Below are 14,026 nucleotides of genomic sequence, written 5' to 3' on the forward strand. Positions count from 1 at the left end.
GGTTATCCATTCAGCAAAAAATTGACCTAAAAACCCTGTGCCTCACCTACAAAGCCTTAAACCACCAAGCCCCCCAATACCTGACTAACAAACTCACTCTTAAACCAAACACAAGAGTCACCAGATCATCCAATACCCTCAGCCTCATCGTGCCCAGATTCACCGCCAAAAGAGCGGGAGGCTCGATTTTCACGGTCCTCGCCCCTCAACTTTGGAACACGCTGCCACTGAATATTAAACTGGTCAAATCCTTCCAATTGTTTAGAAAACTAGTCATCAGCTGGCTACTGGAGAAGGTAACCCTTAGTTAGATTAAGCTTAGTTCTTATTGTATATATTGTACATACTCTGAAATGCTTCTTACTACCTGCCTGTACATACTATACATGGCATATTCCCGCCACATTTGTATAACCACTTGTATACTGTAACTTTGTAACTTGTCCTAAGCGCCCATTTACCCCTGGGTCTGGAGTGCTATACTAAATAAAATAAACAAACAAAACAAACAAAACAAACAAACTAAAGATCCTTAATGTTTCTTATTCATGTACGGGTTCCAGGTTGTCATTTGTGTCTAAATTGTCTACTTATTTTTAACCTAATAGAATGTATATGCATTACTTTATTAAAGAGTACATCGTTTCAGTATACCAGTTTTGAGTATTAGTTTGGTTAACTCTGTGAACCAACTGAAAATCCCTCTAAGCCCTCCAGATGTTATGCCTGCCTACTCTGCCTCGCTGTTCGCCTTTAGACAGGTTTTGCTTTCCTTTTTTTATTGAATGTGTTGCTCTGCCATTATGCTTAGTTGTTGTACAGCCCCCGCCCCCCACAGGCCTGCATAAAAACCTCCCTAACGCCCCGACAACCAACTGCTACGACAGAAATCACAAAACAAGTATTCCATTTAAAATAAGCCTGAATATGGGGACTGCCTTCACCCTAACTGGGTCAATATTGAGTAGAGGCTTTAGTGCTCTTCCAGTGGCCCTGTCTTGGCAGGGTCAGAACTTGAACTATTCATTTTTTAAATAACTCATTTCTGATTTTTTTCATTTCCTTTTCTCTTTTAAAACAAAGTGGGATATATGTTTAGTTAAATATTTTTATTGACATCCCCTTTTTACATTTTAGAACGTGTCTGCATTCTGGCCGAGTCAGCAAAGCTGTGCCCAAATTGCAGCCAGAAAGATTGCCCAGTGTCCCCAGAAAAAAGCAGCACACAGCTACCAAGAGGTTATGTCGCTCCTCAAGCACTGCACACTCTCATCGGGAGGAGAAACAAAGTAACTACCCTATCCTCTCCCTACTTGGGGCAGGCGGGTTCTGTAGTTGTTCTCCAGGAAGTGAAGAAACTACTGGAATTGACAGCCTTGAGGACGTTCCGTCCTCGCAGAGAGGCAAGGGGTTCTATTCCAGATGGTTCACTGTCCCAAAGATGAACCAGGCAGGCCTGAGGACAGTGCTGAACCCGTCACCTCTCAATATCATTTTACCCGTACAGAAATTCAAGATGATGCCTCCTGCTAACATTCATTCTTCTCTCAAACAAGGAGACCGGTTATGAGCTTTGGACCTGAAGGACACTTATCTTCCTGTCCCGATGTGGCTTCCACCCAGGCAATATTTACGTCTGCCATTGGAAGATGTTCACTTCCAGTACAGAGTACTACACTTCATTCTGAATGTGTCCCCCAGAATCTTCACGAATCTCATAGCAGCTGTCAGGGATCATCTTTGTCGGAGAGCTATACATATATACAAATACCTGGATGGCATTCTGCTACTTACCCCTTCAGCAGAGTACGCAAGTAGGTTCTTGATCATTCTTATGTGCCTTTTGTTTGGGCTTGGCCTCTGTCAACCAGAGTCCCAGTTTTGGCCAACCCAGACCATTTGGTTTATAGGCCTGCACTGGGTAACCATGAAGGGGAGAGTCTCCACCACCCCAGAACAAGTTAGGGATATGGACCACTGCCGGTTTTCTCATGGGAGCAGAATTGTCAGTGTAGTAGTTTCAGCACCTTCGTGTGCTCATGGATGGTGTGCACTACGCAGTACCCAGTGCACACCTTTGAAAGAGGACTAAATTACACTGTTACAAAATTGGAAAAAGGCATCAGACCCTCAGTTGAGTCTACTCACGATACCAGAGACATTGTCGTCCAGGGAGGAGATTCTGGGGTCAGGCAACCCCTTTCCTGAGCCTTTACATAAAGCGGTCATCACAGTGGACTTGTCCACCACAGGTCAGGCAGCCATTTGTTGGTCGATGTTCCCCTCAAAATCAGCTGCAGCACAAAAACATTTTGGAACTTTGGGTGATCCAGACTTTATTGTATTCCTTCCCTCTTTGTAGCTGAAGATTGTACTCCTTCAAACGGACTGTCTTGGGATAGTACCCATTCTGCCCTGCAGTGTATGAGGGTATAGGTAAGACATACACTCATTAATTATTCTGTTCATAATGGAAGATTCAAATTACGAAGCACTTATCAGCAGGTGATCCACCTTGCTAAAGTCATATTTTACACCCAAAAAGTGGAGAGTACCCTGAACCAGCCCAAGGAACACTTTAGCCTGTTATTATGTTATTTTCAAAAAGTTCATATCATAGAAATATATGTACAATAATATAACATCATGCACTAATCATATCAAAACCAACAAAACTATATACATCAGAAAACACCCCCCTCCCCTCAAGGAGTCATATTATAATTAATAAACAGGTCTAATACAATAAAAGAAATTTGTCCCAAATCTTATTAAATAACGCATCCTTCTTTTCTCTCCGATACAGCACTCTCTCCATATCCGCTAGAGAATGCATCTCTTCAATCCATTCCTCAATAGTAACAGGGGTAGATGTTTTCCATTGTCTCAAAATTAGCTTCTTCCCCACCATTGCCTCACGAAAGATCCATTGCTTCTGAGAAGTAGTCAGGTTGTCCAACAAATCCCCACTACCCAGTACTATGGTCTTAAAATCCATATGAACCTTCACTCCAAGAATCTTTTCACAGATCTGGTCAAATTCAAACCACAGACCCCTCACCCTTGAGCACTCCCACAACATATGCTCAAAGGTGCCCACCTCATGTAAGCATGCCCAACATTCAGAACTGTTACACATACCCCTCTCCATCATTCTCTCAGGCGTCCAGTATGTCCTATTCAAGATCTTTATTTGACACGACCTGTCTGAAAGACTCAAAGAACACAGCTTCACATTCTCACAAATACACATCCAATCATCCTCCGTGATGTCTTCACCAATTCTCTCATTCTAATCCAATCTTAAAGCATCATTAGCCCGATAATTGGACACAACCAGTCTATAAACATAACTAACTAGGCCACATCCACTCACCCCAGGCTCCCAACCAAGCATGTCTGTATTGTTTTTCCTTTCCATATCCATAACCCCCACCGCCCTCCTGATCTTCCGATAAATCTGCCAGGCGAAAAGTAGGAATGTCAAACTTCAACTGTATCTCCCTAGCTGTCATTCAATTCAAGACATTGAACAGATTGGCAATCCACCGCACCCCAGCCAGGTACCACTCATGCCAGAACAAAATTTTCCCCTCATGTGTAATACTTGGATTCAGCCAAATGGAAGCACTCGGATCTTTCAGCGCATTGAAACCCAAACACTCACACAATGCCACCCATGAGTTCCGCAAACTCCTGCTCAGTGGGCCTACCATCTCAGCTCGACGTGGTTTACTGGTCAACACAGCCCCAGGTGACAAAGGGCCTACGTGGCTAGACTCAGCACACACCCAATCGTCATGGTCCGATTTGAGAAAAGCGAATATATCCATGACATAAAAGCCAGATGGTATGCCTTGAAATTAGGGACCCCTAGCTCACCCTTTGACAAAGGCAATTGCAGTTTGCTAATTTTCAGACGCGGAGGTTTGCGATCCCACAAACTCCTGCATAAGTCTATCCTACTTCTATTGTGATGAGACACAAATCATTGTCTGACTGGACTTGGTCCAGCTGGGCACAGCATCTCAATTTAGGGGTTGCTTGGCGGCTGTGGGTTGGTGGATAGGCAGCAACTGGCTGAAATTGAATGGAGACAAGACAGAGGTACTGGTGGTTAACACGCCTTATGGCTTTCTGCAAGGCTGGCTGCCTCTCTTACTCTTAGCCGCATGGATTACTGCAACTCTCTATTTCTTGCCCAACCTTTGCTTTTATTCCATCGTCTGCAAATGCTTCAAAATCTGGCGGCCTGTATAGCTACTGACTCCCCCTATGGTTCTCACATCTCACCTGTTCTCCACACTCTTCATTGGCTGTCGGTCCAAAAGCGGGTCAGCTTGAAATCTCTCTGCATTGTCTACTGGGCCTTCTATGGCCTGGGGGAAGAGTACCTGCAGGAAAAGTTCCAACCATAGGTTCCTATGCGCCCTGTGCGCTCCCAGGATGCTCATCGACTCCCTGTTTCTCGTTTCTGCCTCAAGAGAACGGGGGGCTGCTCGTTTTCTATCGCAGCTACTAATCTGTTGAATTCACTGCCCCCTAGTCTTCGTGTGATATAAGACCATCTTATATTCCGGCGTGCCGTGAATACACACCTGTTTTCGGTTATTTCCGCCCCTGTCTGTAGCCCTCAGTGCCAAGATGAGTCTGGCATATGTGAGCTTCATAAAAACCTAAATCAATCGATCCCTATTTTAGCATTGGATCTAGAGCCCAGGTAGAAAATAGCACCTTGAATGGGATAAGCAAATATTTTCCTATATTAGCTATCATGTGACGATATATTATGTTTAAGTATGGATAGCAAAGGTAGTAGTGTGATACATGCTTAAGGTCAGTGTAGCTTGCATCACACTACAATCACACTATCGCAGCAAGTTCTTAAACCTCCAACTGTAGTACTTAACACTGCAACAGTATAATCAAAGCGCTTTAGTGCTCAAAAGGCTCCTGGGGGTCTATATTAGCTTTGTAGCAGAAGCCGATCTATATAGCAATGAAGCTCTAGAAGTAATGTCTCGTACACAGAGAGAAGTGTGTTCTTGAGTTAGTATTCATTCATTCATTTTAACCATATAGCAGAGCAAGGCGCTAAGCAGCTTGACCATATCATATTGCATAAGCATGCATGCATACATATTGTAGCTAAATAATGAAGCCGTCCAGTTCAATGATCCCTGTGTATACTTATAGCCGTTATTAGTATGCCGTAAAAGCAAGTTCCACACCATTTTCTATTTAGCAAGATAGACAGCAACTTGTAAGCTAATAGAAATACCTTATGACGATGAGGCCTTTGAAAAGGACGTCCGGGGCATTTAGATAGATACATTCACTCTGTTGTTTACTGATAATTGTTCTCTAGGCTTTTGCTGATGATTTCCTTCTGGGTTTCTATTGATAAATGAGCTGAGTGTGTATGCATGGTACCAACTAATATGGTTCACCATAATCCTGAGGAATATGGAGGAACCTTGAAGCCAGAAGCTGGGGGATTCGTCTGACAGTGGATGCTTTTAGATAAGAAGGGAATTTCCAAGTGAGGAAGCCTATAAATAGGCTTTCTATGCACAGACCCAGGTTGCTTATGCCTTGCAGGGACCGAGGCGTGAGCTCTATGCCACACCTAAATGTCATGATTACATTTATTCTTTCCATTTTAAATGTTGATGTTGAATTTGCTTGGCTGAACTGTGTGCGTTTCTGGTCCTGTTGCATTGTGTTTTGATTCATATATTGTAAATGCAGAATTTGATTTGTTAAATTATTGTTTATTCTTATTCTTTTAGAAGCTTTACAAATGGTTTGAGAACCTTTAGAAATGCTATACCTTTCCTTATAGAACAGTTGGAAAGAGGGCTTAAGTGTTCACGAGGTAGATCTTTGATACCAAGTGATTTGAGACTCCTCATGTAAAGATTTGAGCTGTGGTTATTGTAATGTTGGTTTTTGATTAAACCTATGGAACTCATGCTGATTAGTGAGATCGTTATGAGGGACATTGTGGTGATTTCAGTAAATAAAATGTTTATTTTTCTACATTGACATTAGATGTTATTGTCTCTGGTAGATTACTTGCACATCGAGTATTGTTGGGATAGCTTATCAGAAGGATTGGATTGTCTGTTCTGTTACCTCTCTACATTTCTCCCTGTGCATTAGTATATATCAAAGAGTTGACGGAGCGATTCCCGCACCCGTGAGTAAAATGGGAAGTTCTAAGATTATGGTTGTCTAAATGAGGTAAGGGAGGGAAACATACGTTATGGCCACACATCTAAAATATTGTAGAGAGAGCACAAATCGGCACTGGACAGGCATAGAAGGAGACGTTCCTCTTTCAGCTGTCCTAGTAACCGATGCACTTCCTGTTCGCAACAGAAATAAAGGCTACCCTCCCTATCTAAGCAGCAGAGGGTACTGTTTTTACCTGGAGGGGCAGGGGGGGTTGATGAATCAATTCGCGACAGGAGAACACAACCTGCATGTTCTATATAAACAAAGTCTCCCTCTCAATGCAGAGTGGCAGTTCAGTTTCGGAGTTCTATCTCTCCAAAAGCCATTTGCCTGCCACGAATAGAGGATCTGGAGGTAGACACTTTGAGCAGGCTATCATAATCCAACCATGAATGGGAAGCAATGTAAAATGCAGATTCTTCATTTTGAAATGAGGCCAGGGTTACCTTTCACAATGGGATACATTACATATGCTGTGGTGAGTCTGGAGTGGAGTCTGTACACTTTACCTGCCATTCCCCCAATTCCGATACTAATCACCAACTGGCACTCCATGCAGCGTTCATCTATAATCCTCATAACTGCTCACTGGCAGCAACTTGGAGCTCGCGTAAGAAGTGCCGGTGTTTTCCCCATTGTTTCCAGAGAGTCTGCTGCAGCTAGGGAAAAAATGCATCATCCATTGCCTCCATTGCTGACCCAAGTGCGCTGGTTTCTGGTTTCTGTAGATCACTTGGGAATCCCGCAGGACAATTTAAAAATCATGAAAGCAGCTGGAAAGCCCTCCACAGGCTCCCAGTATAGAAGTAAATGCCTCCGCTTTTGCCATTGGTTCATCGATAACGGAATCAATCCTTTAAGGTGCTCTTTGGATTATGTGCTTTCTCTCATGTCTCATTTAGCTAGTGCACAGTTTCAAATCCAATCTTGTAGGGAATGCATTTCTGCGATAGGGTGTGTACATGAACTCAGAAGGAATGTCCTTATCTACATCCATTCTGGCCATTCAGTGCTATTTTGAGAGCCTGCTTTGGATATACCCCCCAGTTAAAGCTCTGCCTCCCGGCGGAGTACCCGAACTGGGTTCTGGCAGTTAACTCGCACAAGCCATTTGAGACCATGTTCTCGACTGATATAAAATGTGTGACATAGAAAAATCATTTTTAGTGGCCTATACATAGCCCAGACACATCGGTGAGTTTCATGCACTGGTGGCCTCTGAACTATATAGAAGTTTACCCTGGGACAAAGTAGTAATGGGCATTGTCAGGGTGCAGAAGTACAAGTCTGACACAGTGAGCAGTGGCATGTTTGTTAGGAAAGACATTTAATTTGTAAAAGGAAAGGAAAAGGAAAACCTATCTTGCCCTATCTCTGAGGAGTTGCCCTACCTCAACAGAAATAATAAGAACTCTTTCAGGATGTGTTGAAAAATAACGTGTCCACCGTCCTGTGTCCAAACATATTTCCGTCCCTTACACTTTTAAATTAACTAATGAAGACTGGGTATCTTCTTGATCCAGAGGGTGGCTTCTCTCACTCTGGATATGGATTTGCTTGTTCAGTTCTTAATGAGACAACACAAGAAATTATCCTTTAACTTAAAAGTTGTTGCTCTTTAACCGTTACATCAAATGTATACAAAACACAGTTCTTGAAATGTCGGACTCCCCTGCTCTCACTAATTTATAAAGGTAGCAAGTCTGGTTCGCTATTTTACCAGACTTGACAGTAGAATACAAAAAACTGTTCTCAAGTATCAAGGGGGTAAAGGGGTGAAGTCTCTTCCCCTGATCCTTCTCTGACTTATAAATGTCGTCTGAAGTCAAGTTCACTATCCTGCTAGACTTCACTGTAGAATTCCAGAAAGTATTTATTTTCCATGCATTGGATCCTCGACCCCTTTGTCTAGCTTCTCTCACTTTTCTTTTTTATATGGTTCCCAGACCCCTCTGGGCTGTTTTGGAATTTCCCTGACTTTCTCCGCTGTTTCTCTTCTCTTCTATGGGTGTGTCCAAGACCCCTTTAGATTATCTTTCAACCTACCTGACTTGTGCTGGGACTCAGTCCCATAACTCTGTGCTTCTTCGTGCCTATGTACGTTCCTGACCCCTGTACATGACTTCAACGGGGCTCGCTCGACTTCATATGGGTCCCAGACCCTACTGTGTTGCTTCTGTAGGACCACTGTCCCTATTTCACTTAACAACCAACTGGACAGACCAGGTGTACTCTCCTGCCAGTACTGTTCCACATAAAATGTCTCTTAACTTTTTCTCCAGCTTTTGTTATCTTGTTATCCCTGTCTGTTTCCCTGGATATTTGTATGTGTCTTTCCTTTCTTTGGCCCCCTTCTGTGCCCAGCAGCCTAGCTTCGGGAAATACTATCACGGTCTCCGGTCTGTCCTGGGAGTAGAGTGGGGCTTTGCTGTTGCTTCCATGGTCAGCATCTTGCTCTTGGCAGCTCTGCAACAGTAGACTCCCTCTCACATCCTCGATTGCGCTGCTTCTTCTTTCTTCAGTTTTGCCGGTCGGGTTTTCTCCTCCCCTGCCATCGGACAAGGTCCTACTCCACAGACACAGACCTTTTGGAGACACCTGTGTCCCCCCGAGAGCGGCTCGTCCTCTTTTCCACGAGTCTCTCGCCACAGGACCAGTGTTCTGTTCCTTGGTCCTCCAGGGTAGGCTTGATGAGGTACATAGTCCTTCTTTGGTGTTTATTGTGGGGACTGCCTCTAGTAAGCTGTACCGCATACGATGGTTCCGTGGTGGGCTATGGCCTCTCTGGCTGATCTTCTCTGTGCCAGTAAATTGTATGCACTCAACCTAGGTAAGCCTCACTCTTCCTCGTTCCAGTATTATTGGAGTGAATGGAGTCCTCTACTCTACAGAGGTACATAGAGGTGAGGAGAAATCACAGGAGAGTGAGGGGACAGAAATGAAGGGGGTGAATACAGAGTTCTTCCAAGGCTATCGTCACTGGCCCCATGGATGGCTACCCACACCATGAGATCCACCGTCTGAGTACCACCCCCAAAGGGACTATCGGGTAGCAGCCTCACCTCCCTGTCCTCATAGGAAGGGGTTTCCCCATGGGAGCAGTGACAATACCCAAGGATTTGTCACTGTACTTATTCAAAGTTTCTTCTGAAAGTGTTATCCTCTAATCATATCAACCAGGAGATTTTGCGACCAGTGTTTTTACTAAACCCTCAAACCCAAGTGGAGCGCATTTGTTTGCCAGGTTGTTAGCCCTGTCAAAATAAAACGGTGCTCCTTTGTCTTTCAAGAAGGCTGACAACAACCTCTTAGTTACATATGGAAAAACTCAACCAGGCATTATGGCACTGAAAGCCACCATTGCACGCTGGAGAGTAGAGTGCATCGCATAAAACTAGTCCTTTCAAAGCAAATCCTTGCCAAAGGGCGTTAATGCACACGTGGTCAGAGCTAAAGCCACATCGATGGGATAACATTTCAAATGTGAAAATGTAGGCCTAACCTTCCGCATTCGTACAACATTACTGTAGGGACACAAGTAGATGTGTTGATGCCAAGTTTGGTCAGAGGACCTCTTTCCTTCCGGCTATTCCTGCCCGAAGAGCGTGAATGCTTGGTATTCTCCCATAAAGAATGGAGGAAAGGGGACGTTGCTCAGTCGTAGGCTACTCCCCGTAGGGAATACTGTACTACCAGTCTATAGTCCCTGTTCCTCCATACACCCTTCCCTCCATCCCCTTATAAAACATGCCACTTGCATGTGATCCTGTCTTATATGAGGAAATATGGACTGGCGGCTATTGCCCGTGGGTGAAGTTTCTGTGTGCCCTGGCCAACCCATGCGTGCGAGTGGGCTCCACCCCCAAAAGTTTATTTGGCTGAAATGTGTTGCCATCTGTCTCAATGGGACAGACAGATACAGTATGGGACAATGGGACAATGGACTGGGAGCTCATTACACTAAGGTGAGTAACTTTTATGGTTCTGGTGAATATGTTAAAACATGGGCGGTAGTAGTGTATCTTCTAGGTAGGTGGTGAAGTTATCAGTAAGTTAAGTCATGGAGATGCTGAAGATGGCAACAGTGTAATTTTCTGGGGGGGGGACTGGAAGTTCATGTGATTCTAAGATTGCTTCAATGACTAACTGCTGCAGGGCAGCCAAAGTGGTCTTCCTCTTCGTCCTTTGTCACTCAAGTTGTGGAGGATCCAGGGTCTATGTCCATTGGTTCCAAGGGACTGTATTCTGATGTACACTCGTTTTTACAAACACACTGTTTTGAAATGTGTGTTTGTAAAGTAGTTGAAGAAAAAGCATATACTGCTTTCTTATATTCTCGAAGTAATGAATGGGACAAGGGAAGGTAATAGCTAGATGAGTTACCAGTAATTTCCATGAATACCTCTTTCTTCCATGTCCCATTGCTTACTCCCTTTTAACCGTACCAATATTAATAATTTATTTACAAAGCGCTTTTGCTAATTTTACATACAAATATTCTCATCCATCTGAAGCTGGTACTCATTGATCGACCTCAGAAGGATGAAAGGCTGCGTTAGATTTGCTGGGATCCGAACCTGCATTCAGGGTCAGACTGGGGCATAAAATGGACCCAGGCACTAATGTAAAATCGGCCCCAGTTGCAAATAGCAATTCATTTCTTTTGTGACAGTCTGTTCGACTAGTACCCAAAGGGGAGTTTTTTGGTCAAATGTGTTGCATATTCTGCTTTTTATATGTGCTTAGTAAAGTTGTTCAAAACTACTAACCGCATAGTGAAGTATTCAAAGTGGTCCACATTTGACCAAACAAACAGCCCACATTAGCATGTTGGGCATTCAATTTGGGCATTGCCCTCTAGGCCAGTATGAGCCTGCCTGCAACCTACATATCACACGCAGATCTCAGCAGCCACTGCTCAACCCACTGACCTGTCTTACCCGCCAACATTGGGTTTGTGTTTGATTATCAACAGGAGGAGTGCTGAGAGCAGGGACCCTTTATTGCTCCTCCTCACATAAGTTTCTGATGGAGGATTTGATTTGTTGCAGTAGGGCACCTGTATCCCTCTACGAGAGGATGGACCTACCACTTTAAAGTCTGCAATGGAAGGTGAAAGACCAAGGTAGAATAGTAATGATTACCATTGAGTAATATAGCCACTTACGTATTCTGAGACGCTCTGCTTCATCCTAACCCACAATCTGACTGAAATCCATATTGTCGTTGGGGGATGTATGAACATGGACTCCACTAGATATTCCCTATGCACAAGGATGGCCTGAGTCGGCCCTCCCCATCATAGTGTCTTTAAGCAAAGGTTTTGGTGGCCAGGCAATCCGGTAGGCCTCACAAATCGCTTAAACTTTGGCCCGCCATCAAGGGTGTGTAATGGCTATGCCTGAGGCCATGGACCTCACAGTAGACCTACTCTTATTTATTTGTAGGGCGCCGAAGCCCGTGGGCATCAGGGCGCCAAAAAATGTACACAAAAGAGACGACCATCAAGTGACAAAACAGAGGAACACTCCTGAAAGTTGGTGCGGGTGGCTTTCAACAACTGCTTCTTCCCATGTCCTTTGGGGACCCATGTTTGAATCAGCTCTGCCAAAACTTTTAATGCTGTTTCTGCATTTAGATATGAGGCAGCACAAAATGCAAGGGAGTGATTTTGACCATGGTAGGGTATTCTACCATAATGCTCACCACACCCAAGAATTTCTTGAGCAGTAAAACACTAATGGAAACACACTTGTGAAAGCAATAGTACAATCGAAAACTGTGGGCGAAGCTAATGACCTTTGTATTGAATTGCTGGAGAGAGAAACACATTTCAGTTTTGGTACAGGCGAATTTGTCATTTCACCTCTTCAGGGTTTCCTGAATTCCGTAGATGATCATCTACGTGTGAGCTAATACTCCTTTCTGATCACAACGAGAAATCAGATTTCCTTCCTTATCTAAGGAATTTAAAGATTCCCCTCTAACGTCTCTATGGCACAAAGGCAACATGTTCAATGTGCTGTCTATTTGGTTTTGTGCCAACTCCTCTTTACAAAAGGAGACCCTTTGTTGTTAACTAACATCTCATCAACTCTTTCCTGAATGTATCATTTAGTGGGAGGACCTTGAATTCTGATTTTTCTCTTCAGGTAAGAGTCACACTTTTTTTTGAGGAATGATAATTTTATTCATGAGACAGGTTAATTTGAAAGCACTGCAATTAGCAACTGAGAAATGCAAGCTAGTACCTCCTTCCGTCCTGAAGCCTTGCATCTGTTTTTCTACCTCCCTCTGAAGTCCCAGATGAACTGTACTCACCACTTAGATTAAATAATAGTGATAAGAGCTTGTGGACTAGAAGGCCAACCAGGCTTCCTTTATTCCCCCCCTGCTTAGGATAGACAGACACTGCATAGTCTGTCTTTTTCCTTGCTCACTTCAGTGACCGCTGCAGGAAGACCGGTTTGATTAGAATAACCCAGATGTCCTCCCAGAGCTTGAATTGGATCTGCTTTACTGTACTTTGCAGCACATTATGTAGAACTTTTTAATTTCACATGTGATCTTGTACCTACAGGTGGGAGATATTCTACCCTACAGCGATCCTACAGTGGTCTTCGTCTTCCTAACAACGTTTGCAGTCGCAACTATTGCCCAGTGCTTCCTAATCAGCACGTTTTTCTCAAGGGCGAACCTAGCATCCGCCTGCGGGGGCATCATCTATTTCTCCTTTTACTTGCCCTATGTGTTGTGTGTGGCATGGAGAGACTACATCACCTACACTCTGCGCATCTTTGCGGTAAGACCATCTTGTGTGTGCTGCACAGTCTATAGCACGTTGCTGGCCTTTAAACTGCTGAAAAAGATGGGTAAACATGTTCTTTCCCTACTGTGTAGTCTAAGTGTCTTGTTTCCTTGCAGAGCTTCTTGTCTCCAGTCGCATTTGGCTTTGGGTGTGAGTATCTCTCCCTCTACGAGGAGCAAGGAATTGGAATCCAGTGGTATAACCTGAATTCACGCCCAGTTGAGGGGGATCCATACACGTTCTCTTCTTCACTGCTTCTTTTGCTACTCGATGCAGCCATTTATGGTGCTGCTACGTGGTATGTAGAGGCAGTGTTTCCAGGTTAGTAACATGCTCCACTTATCAGCTGTTCTCATACAGCATGCCCAACTGTACTGTAACCCTTTACACCCTGCCCATTAAAACCCTGTGCACACTCTACATGGCTTATTTATTTAGAGAGCAGGAGAAAATCTCACTGATGGGCAAAACTTGTGAGCAAATGAGCATATGCATTCTTCTGTGCACAATAGTGGCTGAAGGACCATTTGGAAACATTTAATATGTGGATGCATTGTTTTTGTTTTTATAATGAGCAGCACTAATACACACACTGGTCTGTATTCCACCAGAGAGGTAAAACCTTTCACACTTACCACCAGGGCATGCTTTTCATTTTTGCCATCAGGGTGCATTCCTGACACTGACCACCATTGCTTGCTTCTCACATTGCCCACCACTTCCAGCCTCCTACTTTCGCCACCAGTACCTGCCCATCATATTTCCCCCAATACTGACTCATAATTCCCAATAATGCAGGATCCTCAGGTGTTACCTCTGCAAACATTTCACATTGCCTATAAGTGCCATTTTTACATATTCACTGGGACCAGCTCCTTGACTTGCTCACTAGTATTCCAGATTTGTATACTGCCTAGTTCCTACACACACTAAAGGACGCACACTAGACTAGCTAGCCAGCCATAACTGCAACATCAC

General features: G+C 44.0%; 1 protein-coding gene across 5 annotated transcripts in view; it reads left to right on the forward strand.

The window, feature by feature from the left end:
- The window catches only part of ABCA7 (ATP binding cassette subfamily A member 7), a 2,687,121-nt gene that overhangs the window by 1,282,307 nt on the left and 1,390,788 nt on the right, over positions 1 to 14,026 (forward strand). For all 5 annotated transcript variants that reach the window (XR_011303245.1, XM_069647414.1, XM_069647430.1 and 2 more), the window contains 2 exons: positions 12,821 to 13,042; positions 13,165 to 13,369. Coding sequence is in view for 4 of the 5 variants with exons in the window: in XM_069647414.1 (XP_069503515.1) it covers positions 12,821 to 13,042; positions 13,165 to 13,369 (427 nt within the window). In the remaining variant the exon portion in view is untranslated. The remainder of the gene's footprint in view (positions 1 to 12,820; positions 13,043 to 13,164; positions 13,370 to 14,026) is intronic.

The sequence above is a fragment of the Ambystoma mexicanum genome, chromosome 1p (assembly GCF_040938575.1).
Source record: "Ambystoma mexicanum isolate Mex_15411 chromosome 1p, UKY_AmexF1_1, whole genome shotgun sequence".
Lineage (NCBI taxonomy): Eukaryota > Metazoa > Chordata > Amphibia > Caudata > Ambystomatidae > Ambystoma > Ambystoma mexicanum.